The 13,887-nt window shown below is 54.7% G+C and overlaps 5 protein-coding genes across 5 annotated transcripts; 2 read left to right on the top strand and 3 right to left on the bottom strand.

The window, feature by feature from the left end:
* Window positions 1-808: 808 nt before the first annotated feature.
* TRIREDRAFT_70311 (uncharacterized protein) lies at window positions 809-3,140 on the bottom strand (the record flags this gene model as incomplete). The annotated part of the gene is made up of 5 exons (XM_006969511.1): window positions 809-1,029; window positions 1,093-1,173; window positions 1,343-1,651; window positions 2,110-2,401; window positions 2,745-3,140. 5 exons carry the CDS (start codon window positions 3,138-3,140, stop codon window positions 809-811), a joined length of 1,299 nt encoding a protein of 432 aa, XP_006969573.1.
* A 2,504-nt stretch (window positions 3,141-5,644) lies between these two features.
* Window positions 5,645-7,164, bottom strand: rpl8 (ribosomal protein L8). The gene is made up of 4 exons (XM_006969510.1): window positions 7,112-7,164; window positions 6,714-6,785; window positions 6,121-6,630; window positions 5,645-6,055 (listed from the first exon to the last, which is right to left on the bottom strand). The coding sequence occupies exons 1-4, from the start codon at window positions 7,112-7,114 to the stop codon at window positions 5,855-5,857; spliced, it is 786 nt and encodes a 261-aa protein (XP_006969572.1). The 5' UTR covers window positions 7,115-7,164; the 3' UTR covers window positions 5,645-5,854.
* Window positions 7,165-7,633: 469 nt separating this feature from the next.
* Window positions 7,634-8,818, top strand: TRIREDRAFT_5917 (uncharacterized protein; the record flags this gene model as incomplete). The annotated part of the gene is made up of 1 exon (XM_006969495.1): window positions 7,634-8,818. The coding sequence occupies one exon, from the start codon at window positions 7,634-7,636 to the stop codon at window positions 8,816-8,818; it is 1,185 nt and encodes a 394-aa protein (XP_006969557.1).
* Window positions 8,819-9,106: 288 nt separating this feature from the next.
* Window positions 9,107-9,676, bottom strand: TRIREDRAFT_82286 (uncharacterized protein; the record flags this gene model as incomplete). Its single annotated transcript, XM_006969509.1, has 3 exons — window positions 9,521-9,676; window positions 9,358-9,454; window positions 9,107-9,204 (listed from the first exon to the last, which is right to left on the bottom strand). Coding segments are annotated over exons 1-3 (243 nt in total), but the record flags the coding sequence as incomplete, so codon positions are not given.
* Window positions 9,677-10,241: 565 nt separating this feature from the next.
* On the top strand, window positions 10,242-13,699 carry TRIREDRAFT_5916 (uncharacterized protein; the record flags this gene model as incomplete). The annotated part of the gene is made up of 4 exons (XM_006969494.1): window positions 10,242-10,926; window positions 10,987-11,034; window positions 11,091-13,525; window positions 13,592-13,699. 4 exons carry the CDS (start codon window positions 10,242-10,244, stop codon window positions 13,697-13,699), a joined length of 3,276 nt encoding a protein of 1,091 aa, XP_006969556.1.
* Between the last annotated feature and the right edge of the window lie 188 nt (window positions 13,700-13,887).

The following is a 13,887-nucleotide window of genomic DNA, read 5'->3' as shown; positions in this document are numbered from 1 at the left end:
CGGCATGAACGACGGTCAATATCCGGAACCTTTCGAGTTTCCGACCATGCCATGCAGAACATGGCGAAAGCGACCTTGCCAGAGGGAGGCGGGCAAGGGGTAGCAACTTCGCCTTGGCACTAATGGTCGGCAGGAAACACACACAAAAAAAAACGGACAAGCCTCATATACGGAGCACAAGGTACGAGTCGGAGGAGCCTCCTTCTCCGTTTCGGATCCCGTCCCCGGAGCAGGTTTCTTGCATAGGGGGATCTGGAATCCTCACAGACGGGCTAGGCAAGCTAAGCTGGGGTCGTGATAGCGCGGGAGGTTCCAAGGGTTGGGATTGGGCTGAATATATTAAACACGTCTATGACCCTGCTCACACTATATTGGGCGAGTGAGCATCAGGCCATGGGACGATGCTCCCACTGGTTCTTTTGTGATTTCTTAATATAATGTTTCCCACCGTCCATGTACATGGTTCATATACAAGTACGAAGTACATGGATTGATCCGCGGTGCCTTTCCATGTCAATGCACCAGCAGGGGTATCAACACTGGGACGAGATTCCGGAAGCAAGGCCTAGTGGCCTTGTGTTGGCCCGCCGATGCCCGGGACAGTCCGTGTCCGTGATACAAAGGGTCGGCGGTTGTATATTGATGATAATCTCATTTTCCATCGCGTCACACGCCAGCTTCTGCAGGCGGGCGGAACCTTGCAAACGTGAATCAGATTCGATTTGGAGAGTGCTTCGCTGTATTCTCCACCTTAGGTAGGCAGAATATAGTACGTGGTTTGTCGCGCTCGCTCTGAGAAGCTGATGTGCTAAGCTACATCCATCAGCTCCGTCGATTCGTCGTCAAACTGAAGCATCATCTCGCGTTTGCTCAGCAGCGGACTGATGCCAGTCGCATTCTCGCCAAACAGCCTGGAAAAGGCGTGTGCATCTAAGCATGCCCTGCGCGAGGCCAGTACCCCCGGACGGGCCCGAGAGACGACGGCGTCTTCATAGCTATCTAGCGCCTGACGCAGAGCTCGCCGGAAATCTAGGCCTTGGTTCTGATCAATAACCTGTTGCGAGTCCGAGTCCGCCCTTGAGCTGAAGCCACGATCGGGTGACAGTAGCGGAACGACGTGCGTCGCAAAGTCGTGAACATCGACAATGGCATGGTTGGCGCCCTCGCCTCGGTCTGAGATAGAGTAAGCAGGCGTCACAATGTGTTACGATTGGCCGAGGTATGGGAAGAACAGCAGTACTCGCAGGAGCTATCAAGCCGAAGGATATCAAGGGCAGGGATGGTTTGACAAGACGGGAGCAGAATCTCTCCGAGCAAAGGAAACAGGGGGGTGACGACTTACACATCGACATTAGATGAAACGCATCGCCCATCAGCACCACTTGTCCCTTGGAGCGCAAGCCTAGAGGCGGCGCCCAGTCAAGCACATCCAGGCGCTTGATCTCCGTATCGGGGTGCACATTGTTCAAGACAAGAGAGCGAAAAGGCTCCGACCATGTCTTTGCAAAGGCGTGCATCAGCTCATACCGTTCCTTGTTGGTGGTGGGCACGTCCACGGACGTTCCGCTGCCCGGGTACGGCCATGAGACGTGCAGCTGGCAGCTGAAAATGCTGGGGTCGCTGTCGACCTGATTTCCAGGAACATCGAGAACTGTAAGTGCAATACAGAGCGATATGTTAGCAGAATGCGTGGGTCTAACGGCATATTCCTGTGGCTTTCTTTCTCTTCCGAGTTCTAGAAGCGCTGCAGATGAGATTATCTCTCCAGGTGCCTCGTCATATCTCGTCACTGATCTTGCGGCTGCCGCCACGGGAGAGGGGTGATCGCCAGATCCGCGACGGCGGCCGCCGCTCCCGCTAGTACTCCGATACGTCGAGGATGGATACGAGCAAGGGCTTGGAATCGTATTGCGAGCTCCACAAGACGAATTGACGATAGCAGATCAAAGCCCTCATAAGCACTCGACATCGCAAGGCATGAACGACAGTATTAGGGCCTGTAAGGATAACGCCGAGAGCTGGAAGAGGCCTTTGCCGTGGTGGAAGAAGCACAAACAAATTGGGGGCTGAGGGTGTAGAAATTGCACAAGGGGTTTCGGCGTCACTCACCGCTGAAGTACGTGAAGGAACTGTTGCTCGGCGAGGCGCCCTGAAGGAAGTATAGATCTAGCTTTCGCATTGGCTCGATCTGGTCCGCCGTCAACAAGATCTTAACGCCCATGGTTCGCACGGGCAACTGGACCATCAGCTTGGACTCGTCCGGGAACAAGACGCGGCGCACTCGCGACTGGCCGCCATCGCACGCCACAAGCAGCGTGCCATCGCACGAGGAGCCGTCTTCAAAGCGAGCACTGACGATGCCGTTGTCGCTGGTATGAATCTCGCTGAGTGTTTTCCCCCACTTGAAAAGAGGCGATGTTAGCGAAGATGTACCAGGAAGGTTGTCACGATCAGGTACGATACGAGAAGAGTGTGCGGTTGTTGAGTGAAGCAGCAACAATCATTGGGGGCGAGCAAAGATGGAAGACAAAGATATCGTAGTAGTGAGAACGGAAGGAGAATTGCAGTAGGAAAACCATGTCGTGGATGCTTGTACTGCAGCTGTCTGCAAGTACCTCCAGAGGTAAGGTAGGTACGGAAAGCAGCAAGACTTGGAAGGTGCAAGAGACATCGTCCATGACATCAGATTCGCCATCTTCATCGACCGCAGCCATGGAAAGCACAGCAACTGCAGCTTCTCTCACCTCGATATCGATGCCTTCTGCCAGCAATCTGCGCAGCCTCTGGCGAGTCACTCGGATTCTCGCACTCTTCACGGCTCCTGGCGTCTGCGCCTTGAGCTCTCCGCTGTCGAGGTCGAAGAAGGGAAATCTCGATGCTTCACCCCGTCGATCTGCCCATCGATCCACGCTGGACTCATCGCAGATGCGCTGCGCCAGCTCGGACGGCAGCAGGCTCTGAAGCGCTGGCAGCGACCAGTGCAGCGTCAGGCCCCAGCCCGCGCCGCGAGTCTGCAAATCAGCGTCTCGCTCGAATATGCGGTACGAGATGCCCTCGCGCTTGAGCTGCTGGGCGAGCAGCAGTCCGCTGATGCCGGCCCCGATAATGAGCACCAGCGGCTGGGCGTTTGCTGGGGTCATGGTGGTCCCAGGGCCACAGCTGTCAGTGCTGATGGTCATCGATGGTCGGTCTCTACTCCCGTATCTTTCGTTGCCTGGTCGCCTGGATTCCCCGCGGTGCAAGGATAGCAAGCGTCACAGGCTTGTACAATCCTTGTTCGGCCAAAGACAGCTGACGCTCGTCTGCTTGTAAGTGGCAGCGTTTAGCAAGCCACACAATTCTCTGGAAATGTAGGTTGGGAAGAAAAACGCAAAACACCGGTGGTGGAGAGTTTCCAATGCAAATTGTTAAGAGACAAAGTTAGACTACCTGGGTACGAGTACAGCTCTTGAGTCGCTCCGAGTCCCCGCTGTTCTACGACCAACGTCTTTCGCACTCTTCAACACAGCATACAGGCATCGTAACTGCTTCACGTCAGATCAATAGTCTGGCTGCTTCGGAAATTGCAATTCCGGTGACTGCAACAATAGCGAGCAACAAGATAGACAGAAGGAGAGAAGCTGCGTCATTACAGGCAGCGAAAGGCAAACTTGCCTATGTGATAGCTCTAGCATGCGGATTGCCCGAGACATTCCCCAGCTTTTTTTCCCTCTTCTCCCTCGTCTTTGCCCTCTTTCAGCCATGCTGCATATACCGCAGCGGTCCTTTCAGCTACTACTAGACCTCTTCTAGTGAAGCTTCGAGCAACCAAGGTTGCATCCGTCAGCACTCAATGGCTCTATGAAGCCCCGTGCAGCAGGAGAACAGGAACAAGGGGGATACTAGTCTGCCTTTCAGCCTCGGGTAAAGAAGCCTGCATGCAGCGCATTTTATGCCAAGAGCAGAATGGTCTGTGATGATATCAAATACGGGAGCCACACACGCTGTCGATTCAATGCGAGACTGCGAACACCTTATATTCACCTGAGCATCGGAGATGGAATTCAGGTTTGATGCTCCTTTACCGTACTGTTGTACTCGGAATGCTAAGACTACTGGGTAAGTACCTGGATATGAAAGAAATTCCTGCCCACCAGATCTTCCGTGCTGCCTCTTGTGACATCAGTTCCGCCAGCAGGATCAAGCCATGGGCAGTAGCTCGCTTGCTCTCCGCTGCACAGATCGTTCGATTTCAATCAATTCGGAACAGGAAATGATTGCCCTCGACATGCAGAAGAGACCCCGTCAATTAATATCGGTCGGCCGGTTACCGAGCGCAGGGCCGTCAACTCCGGATACTGGTCCATGGGCTGCCTGGGACTTGGAGAGACACTATGCTGAGGGATCCAATGCCCGTTTCTTCTCGCTTACAGGCGTCTCAGGGCTTCTTCAAGGGTACTTTCATGGGACACATGTGGCTGGCTGGCTGGCCGGCCAAGCAGGGTTCCCTCTGGTCGCGAACGCGGATTGATGTCCCGGGAACGACTCCAGTTTGGATGACCATCAAGCACCACCGGCCAAGTGGGACGCCGGCTTGTAAGGAGTCCCTTGCCGGGACCCATCTGACGGCCTCGAACGGTTGGTATGGCCCAGCACATCTCAAGGTACTTGTGCCGTCTTCGACACGCACTGTGGCCCACCGTTCCAGTGTGAGCAAGCTGGCCGCTGGAGACAGAGACAGCAACAGGGGTCAAAATATTGTTGACGGCGTCCGCTAGCAGCAACCTGTGTGGGCTCTTGGCCCCCAAACACTCAAAACTTCTCGCTTTTGGCATGCTTGACTGGCACAAGAAAGAGCAGTACCAGCAACCTCAATCAAAATTGTCTTAATAGCTTTGTCTGCAGAACCCCATATGGATTATCGTATGCAGCTTCAGCGGATTTGTTGTCTGCCCGATCAACGAGTCCGGGTAGCCTGCAACACGACTTCTGTGCAGGTGGCTGAACACCCTCTTGACCCATCACGAGTAGGTAGTCTGTTCTCGCTTGTATTGGTACTCGCTGATCGGACCAAGAACAGTCTGGGCCAAACCACTCCGTTGGAAGAGATGGAATAGTAGCCTGACCATACCTGAGGCGGATCAATCAAGTCAAAGAGATTAACAGATACAAGTCTTCCTTTCTTCATCTGGGAAACCTGTCGTTGGTACCTGCTATACAACGGGTCTGGCGAGCGTTCCTTGCTCTGCCTCCAGCAGCTTCCTCTGCACGATTCGTCTCTCAGCGGGTTGCCCATGAGATCCCGTTATGTCTGTTTACACCGTATCAGAGAGCTAACCATCCTTCCGCCCTGAGCCTCCCGTTAGCTCAATCTCCCACCAGCAGGGAACTTGTGTCAACACGACATACCTGGCGAGCATAGCCTTTCCGACGGCCTCCGCGGTGTCCACACTTCATCTGAGTCTAGTTGAGCACTTTATTCAGGTATCACTCGAGGCCGAAATGATGGCAATCATGCCATGATACCGCCCCTTGTGCTCGAGCCTTACGTTCGGTTTCAGAAACGAGATATGGACGAGGCAATGCTTTTAGTTCGTCTGGCGGCGTGTCAGCCAGGCCTGTCCGGCCATGCACTCTTGTGTGCTACCTGTCGAGAACGCAGCTTATCATTATCATTCAGTGGACATACCTGTCCACGACTACCCTGAGCCATAGGTGCTGGTTACCGCTCACTCAATTCACACATGTGCATGGAACCGTCATATTTGGGATACACAACTGTGCTGGAAATTCATTCATTTTTTGCCATGCCCTGAACCCTTGAACACCGATGATAATCCCTTGAATCCCAAAGCAACCCGGGTATTTAGAAAGCTTAAATCTTGGTAGCAGCCTCAAGAGCCTTCTGCTTCTTGATAATGCGCATCTGGGCCTTGGCGCCCATGATGCCACCACCCCACTGTCGGCGGACCTGGTCGTGCTTCTCCAGGTAGCCATCCTTGATGGCAGAGACGAGCTTGGACAGCTCAGTCTTGTCCTCGGAACGGACCTCAGTCAGGGCCAGGACAGCGGCAGTCTGCATTCCAGTTAGCTTTCTATATGCACCTCAACCAGACACTCTCTGGAGACGCCAAGACTGACCTTCTTGTGGACGACAGTGCCGAGACGGGCCTTGCCCTTGATGATGGCGTAGGGGATGCCCATCTTCTTGCAGAGAGAAGGAAGGAAGACAACCAGCTCAATGGGGTCAACATCGTTGGGGATGAGGACCAGGGAAGCCTTCTTGTTCTCAATCAGGCCGACGACGTGGTTGAGACCGTACTTGACGGTGTAGGGCTTCTTGCTGACGTCCTCCTTCTTCTTGCCCTCCTTGACGGCGGTAGCCTCCTTCAGGAGACGCTCCTTCTTCTCGACCTTGGTCTCAGGGCGGTACTTGTTGAGGAGCTTGAAAGCCTGGGCGGCGGTGTTGCGGTCAAGGACGTGCTGGAACTGGGCCAGAGAGGGAGGGACCTTGAGGCGCATGCGGAGGATCTTGCGCTGGCGCTGGAGGCGGACATACTCGGGCCACTTCACCATGCGAGACAGGTTTCGCTTGGGCTGGATGTCCTGGCCGATGCCATAGTTGCGAGGGCGCTTCTCGATGAGGGGGTTCTGCAGCGGTTGGTTAGACATCGATAAAACTTCTTCACACACGAGGCGGAATCATCATCTCAGGATTTTTTTTCTTTACTAACCTTGGGTCCCTTCTTGCCAGCCTTGCTCTGAGGGAACGGAGCAGGGGCGACCTTCTTGCCAGATTTGGGAGGCTGTCATTGAGAAAAGAAGACATCAGCGAGGGGCTCAAGCCAAAAAGTCTTCTCTGAACTCTAACGAGAACGCATTGCGGCATGTTCCAGCACGACAATGAACGTCTCCAGCCAAGTCTTCACCGTCCGATTCCACACACGCAGAAGGTGTGCGAAACCGTCGGGCGGAAAGTTCCAACAGTTGCTTTGCATTGAAGAGGAAGCAAAAGAATTTCTTCTTCTTCAAGCAGGCGCCTGCGGTTTTATCAATTGCGCTTTCGCGCATTTGACTCACAAACTGTGGCCATTTCGAGTCCCTAATGTTGTCAGACTGTGTTTCAACTTACCATCTTGTTCGTTGGGCGGATGGCGATTGTTCGTTGAACGAAATTTCCTTGAGATGCCGGAGAGGGATGGGTTGCAAAAGAAAAAGGCGAGAAAAGTTCGTCTGCATGTGGTGGGCGGAAAATTAGGGCTTTGGCGTCCCGCGAGTGTGGGGGCGCTAAGAGCTGCTTTCCTAGCTAGAGGCTGAGGGAGCTGTGGCTGCTGAGGCGTAGCAGCACGTGACGTTATCAAATCTTCGAAAACGGATTATCGATAAGAGATAAAGAAGTACTTTGTACCCCGGAGTCATTTTCAATGGGTGGCGTTGAGATTGTCTGTCAAGAAGTTCTCCATTGATGTTGTTGTGATATTGCGAAAGTCCTCCCTCTTTTTAAGGTCTCATTTCCGTTCTTGAACCTAGGGACATAGTGTTTACAAAGCAGACCTAATCAACTTGCATACGACATTGTTGCAAGCGCTATAACCGTCGGCGACCAGCGGCCTCATTTGTTCGCAACTCATCTCTCAAACAGAGTTCCTACAAGATGCCGCCTATCACATGCGTGCGGTGTCAGACAAACAAGGCAGTTGTCAAGCGGCCAAAGAATCACCATAAGCTATGCCGCGAATGCTTCATAAACGTCTTTGAGGACGAGGTGCACCATACCATCGTCTCGTCCAAGCTATTCTATCCCGGAGAAAAGGTCGCTATCGGAGCATCAGGAGGCAAGGACTCGACAGTTCTGGCGTCTGTTCTCAAGACGCTCAACGAGCGCCACAAATATGAGCTCGATCTCGTACTTCTCAGCATAGACGAAGGCATCAAAGGCTATAGAGATGATTCTCTGGAAACAGTGAAGCGAAATGCAGTTCAGTACGACATGCCTCTGAAGATTGTGGGATACGATGAACTCTATGGCTGGACCATGGATCAGGTCGTGGAGACGATTGGGAAAAAGGGCAACTGCACATACTGCGGTGTCTTTCGTCGACAGGCGCTGGATCGGGGCGCAAAGACGCTGGGGATCAAGCACGTCGTTACAGGCCACAATGCGGACGACGTTGCAGAGACGGTCCTCATGAATCTCCTTAGGGGAGACTTGCCTCGACTATCACGAAGCACCAGCATTGTCACCGGAGGCTCGCTGAACGACGTCAAGAGGAGCAAGCCACTAAAGTACGCCTACGAGAAGGAGATTGTGCTCTATGCGCACCACAAGAAGTTGGATTATTTCAGCACCGAATGCATATACAGCCCCGAGGCATTCCGGGGCACCGCGCGAAGCCTCATTAAGAATCTGGAAAAGGTTCGGCCAAGTGCAATATTGGATATCGTCCGGAGCGGCGAAGACATGGCTCGTCTTACGCCGGACAAGGGACAGGGGGCGTGCGCCTGTGACGAGAGCGAGGGGATGGGTGGTTGCGGATCAGCCAACGCTCGAACATCCGGGAACGAGCTGGCGCAGATGGAGTCGGATATCAAGAAGCAGCACTCGCACGATGGTCTTGAGACTGAGATCACTTCGGATGGCACACCCAAGGCCAGTGGCGATGATGTGGTAAAGCTCCCTGTAAGGCAGCGCCGCTCCAAAGACCCAGGCCCTGTCCAGTTGCAGACGCTTGGGAAGTGCGTCAAGTGCGGCTACATGTCCAGCCAGTCCATGTGCCAGGCGTGTACCTTGCTGGAAAGCCTCAACAAGAATCGGCCAGAGATATCAATAGAGGGCTAGCTGTTGATTAATATTGTCGCCACAACACAAGTCGTCATTCACAATTCTCAACAGTGTTAACCATCCTTCCAGCAAAGCTGAACCCGTGTTTTGAAGCTGTGGCCCACCATTCCGTGAAGCCAAATCGTAGATTTGTAGTATGGTATATACACTTTCGTTCTTTCGGATTTCTATGCCTCCCTTTCTGATGTGTCTCGATTGCATGATGTGGCTCCTTAGTTGAATCTTTTTTCCAGCTGTAGGCAGTATCAGCAATTGTCTGTTGAATGGCCATGCGCCAATTGACGTTACCTTCCATCCGTTGCTGAATTCGAATCCCAACGGAGCCTGTGGATTGTCCGTCTGCCCTCTCAGGGTTCCTGTAAGCCGTCGGTCTCGCTCCATCACTTTGAGCGCTCGTCAGTATCTTGGTTCGGTGGCAATATATGCTGAAGAAACGGTTTGTATCCGGGTGATCTGAACGAGAGGTCCTTACTTTGCTGTACTCGCGTCGTTAGCTATCGCACCAAAAGCACCGCAATGTCCCGCCTGGAGCTGACTGACCTTGTCCCACTGATCCAATGAGTAGCGCGGTCGCTTGCCCTCGTTCTGCCATGTCTTGAAGGCCGCAAGTCCGGTACCCGTGGCGCCGAACATCTAACAACAAGCTGTGAGCCGTCCCGGATCTCCCTGTGGTGAATTCTCGCTCGGACCGGTACATACGACAATCATGATGCCATACGGCAGCAGGGTTTCGAAGGGGACGGGCATCGTTGTGAAGGGCCGCCTCGAAGGTCTTTTGCCTAGGTGCCGATTGAGTCGAAAATTACAACAAAAGCGCTGGAGTCCAGCTGGAGGGTTGGCCGCGATGTCGTTCTCAATACTGAGGCTGCACGTCAGTGAGCAGGAGCACCAATTGGAGCCGTCGGATTTGATGCCTGAGGCCTCAGCGGGACATCCCTGCGCCAACGGCATAGTTTAGCGCGAGATCTATACGCACTGTGCCACGGCAAATTCTTGGCCGCAACACGCGATTGACGGCGGCGCACGCACTGTGACTCCTGCTTCCGCGACTTCGGCACCAGCTTGGGAGAACGCGACTGTGGTGGCTGTTGTCGCAACATTTCTGGCAGCAAAGTCAACAGAAATCGCTGTGGCAACATGCAACTTTCTAGGTGAGAAACGAGTGCACCTCGCTGGGGCGTGTTGATGTGCCCAGAGCCTGCTGAAGCCACTTCCATGACCTGCCTGAAGCTGACCTGAGAGCAGCATCATCTAGCGAGCTTGCTGCTTCACGAAGCCTACAACGATCACTGAGGGGCGCCATACATGCCGTCCGACTCCAGTCTCTGAGTGTACCCGGTCACAAACGCTCGGCCCCGATCGATATGCCCTCGTCCGGCCCATTTACTGTACCAGACAGTCCTACTACGCAGCGATAACCATGGCAAGCGCGCAGTCGATGGAGGAAGAGCTGCAGCAGAGCGTCATGCTCTCTGATGAGGATGCTGGTTTTGAGACCGCAGATTCGGCCGGTGAGGACGCGCATACCCTCGGGGCTGTGAGGATGGGGACTACGAGCACGGACATTGCTGAGAATGACACAGGTGGTAACGACGGCATGGAGGTGGACGAAGATGACGACGAGCTGAGCGATCGCGACGCTTCTGGAGAGGAAATCGACGAGGAGATGGATCAAGATGCAGAGGGAGAGGAATATACCGAGCTTGTGGACCAACAAATTGTCGTCAGCAACGGCCATCATCTGCAAAGGAACGACGAAGATGAAGAAGACGAAGACGACAACGATGAGGCCGACGAAGATGGAGACGAAGGGGTCGGCGCTGTCAAGATCAAGCCGGGAGATACGGATGAGGAAGATGACGACGACGAGGACGACGATGCGGATGACGATGCGGAGAGTGACGTATCAGATCTGCTGAGCGTGGCCGAAGACGACTCTGACGAAGAGCCCGCCTGGGAAGAGGCAAGAGGCGTAGAAGAGGATGATGATGATGAATCGGAGACAGCTCCCTCGAATGTTTGCATGTTTTGTCGACAGGACGAGGAAAACGATCCAAGCGAAGATTTCGAGGCATTCCTCACGTGCATCAGATGTAATGAAAATGGTGGGTGCTCGAAGCGTCTGGAAAGAATGTCAGGACAGACTTGGCTGACAGATATCCCAGCTCACCAGCAATGCGCACGAGATGCAGCGGCCATGAGCGAACAGAACAGTAAGTCCCCCATCAAATAACCCCACGGCGAGAAAAGTTCGCTAACCTGAGTCAAGATGCAAAACGCTGGAAATGCCCAGAGTGTGATAACGGCGACTCTGACCATGAGGAACCAGAGGACGAACGCGAGAGAGGGGCCAGCATTGATGGTGAAGCAAGGAATGAGTCGCGGCTCTCTGACGCCCCTGTCGACGCATCCCCCGGACGGGGGATACAGGATGGTGTAGAGTCAACAGGTGACCAGACAACCCACGCAGAGGCTTTGGGTGAGCCTCGCATGTTGCGGAAGAGGAAGACTTCGTCTGCAGAGCCAGAAGAGGCTACTGTTACCCTGCGAAGACGACGGCGCGGCCTCTCGACAGATGCCACGTCGGCCAACGAAGATACTGACAGCAGGTCGGCAGAGCAGGCGAGGGGGAGCTCTCGCGCGGTTCGGCTGAAGATCTCTCGCCCGTCCCTCGTCACCGTCGACAAGAAGCTGCCAGCGTCTCTGGTTGTGACGATGCGTGTTCGACCGGGAAATCTTAAGGAGATACTTTCCCGCAGGCGGAGAGAAAGGAGGCGTTCTGGAACCAGCGGACGACGGCCGCGGACACCAGTTGCCTCATCAGCCGGCCGGCGCAACTCTACGGCTGTTGCAACAACGCCGAGCGTACTTCAGACGCCCTTCACCACCGACTTCTACTCGACACCATTCTACTCTCTTTTTGACAAGGAAACCGAAGATATGAAGGGAAAGCCCTATGGAGGCATCTTGACGGAAGCAGAAGCAGACACGTCAAAGACGCTGCCGCAGCCCGAGGATCGGAAACGGTTCGACCAGGCCAAGCAACGCGCAGAAGACGAGTGGAGGGCTCGTGTTCTGCAGATGCAGGCCGAGGTTGACGTGCCCGTTCGCAAGTCCAAGAAGTCGAGCGACAACGCGAGCCAGATCGAGTGTATCGAGTTTGGCGGCTGGGAGATTGATACCTGGTATGCAGCGCCATATCCAGCCGAGTACAGCAGGAATCGCGTGCTGTACATTTGCGAGTTCTGTCTCAAATACATGAACTCGGACTATGTGGCGTGGCGGCATAAGCTCAAATGCGCTGCGAAACACCCCCCGGGCGATGAAATCTATCGACACGGGTCAGTGTCGGTATTCGAGGTTGACGGCCGGAAGAACCCGGTCTACTGTCAGAACCTGTGTCTGCTGGCAAAGCTATTTCTGGGGTCCAAGACGCTGTACTACGACGTGGAGCCGTTCTTGTTCTACGTCTTGTGCGAGTACGACGACTGCGGTTATCATTTCGTCGGCTACTTTTCCAAGGAGAAGCGCGCAAGCAGTCAGAATAACGTGTCGTGCATCTTAACCCTGCCAATCCACCAGAGGAAGGGATACGGCAACCTACTTATCGATTTCTCCTACCTCCTCACGAAAGTAGAGGAGAAGACGGGGTCACCCGAGAAGCCACTCTCGGACATGGGGCTTGTTTCCTATAGAAATTACTGGCGCCTGCGGCTTTGCCGATACTTTATCGAGACGATGAAGGATGACCAGCACAAGCAAACGGGCCTCAGCATCCGGCAGATATCAGATGATACGGGCATGACGCCCGACGACGTGATTGCTGCTCTGGAAGGTCTTCGAGCGCTGGTGCGAGATCCGCAGACAAAGGTATACGCCTTCCGGATCGATCTAGAGTACTGCCGACAGTATGTGGCCAAGTGGGAGTCAAAGGGCTATGTGCAGCTGAAGCCCGAGGCTCTCGCATGGACGCCATACGTGATGGGCCGAAGCAACGCCGTCAACTTTGAGCTGGGGCCACCCATTAACACGATTGCCCCTCGAGAAGACGACGAGGCCAAGCTCGAGGAGGGTGTGAATGGCATATCAGGAGGAGGCCACTCAATGATTATGAATGGCGACATGAACGAAGACTCACAGCCGAGAGTCGGTTCTGCGTCGGAGATGGGCGACTCAGCCAACAGCCACCCCGGGTTCACGCCACTCATGTCGATTGAGAACAAGACGGGTGCCGAAGACAAGGAGAACGCGGAGCCGCGAGACGAAGCCATGGATGATGTGCATTCGCAGCCGGACTGGATGTTACCATACCGCGATATACCACCGAGCCGCTTCGAGGTCTTCCCGCCTGTAGCTGGTGGCCGCCGCGCTGACCGCTCGCGCCAAAGCGTAAGCAGACCATTGGCGCCTCGCACTGGAGCAACCAGCTCTCGACCACGGCCAAAGAGGGCGGGCGGCAGTAGCCGGCGACCAACCACCAGCCGCCCCAGAAGCTCCGGGACCAGGAGAAAGACGGGCGGCACTGGTCGCGGCCCCGGCAGGTGGCCCAAGGGGACGAAGAAGTCGGACTACGGCAACGCGGATAGCGGGCCGGGGTTGCCCCCTGGCTGGAGAGACAAGATCACCCACGCGCCGGAAAAGGGCACGGACGGTGACCGCAGCGTCACGGCGTCGATGGGCGAGGAAGAGCCGGCCAAGGACGAAGTTCGGGTCATGACGCCTCAGCCGTCGAGCAATGGGTTTGCGCACGGCGTGCAGCTGGGCGGTCAGGCGATTGAGCGGTCCGGTAGCCGCGGTGTGAACGGCAGAGGCGCAGATGGCGAGGTGGGGGAAGAAGAGGATGAACTGGACGTTGATGCCGAAGGTGAAGACGAGTAATAAGGGAGGGGCTGTGGGGGTTTTTTTTTTTCACAGAGCACAACGATTTGCTGGCTGGGCTGCCCTTTTACACGTTGCTTTCTACTGGCTACCTTTTTATTTGCCCCGGCTTGTGTTGAGGTCTGGGGAAGAGGGCTCTATGTGCAGGAGGGCGTTGGAAGGACTCGGAGACTGGATCTTTGCCCGTG

This window comes from Trichoderma reesei, assembly GCF_000167675.1.
Source record: "Trichoderma reesei QM6a unplaced genomic scaffold TRIREscaffold_34, whole genome shotgun sequence".
Classification (NCBI taxonomy): Eukaryota; Fungi; Ascomycota; class Sordariomycetes; order Hypocreales; family Hypocreaceae; genus Trichoderma; species Trichoderma reesei.
The sequence above is the reverse complement of the archived record's forward strand: the minus strand, read 5'-3'. Positions and strand labels throughout refer to the sequence as shown.

What these genes read in the sequence shown, in the direction of transcription:
- rpl8 (XM_006969510.1), bottom strand. An exon ending in CTGGCAAGAAGGGACCCAAG is followed by an intron (nt 6,631 to 6,713) that starts GTTAGTAAAGAA and finishes CAACCGCTGCAG; the next exon opens with AACCCCCTCATCGAGAAGCG. An exon ending in GCACTGTCGTCCACAAGAAG is followed by an intron (nt 6,056 to 6,120) that starts GTCAGTCTTGGC and finishes ACTGGAATGCAG; the next exon opens with ACTGCCGCTGTCCTGGCCCT.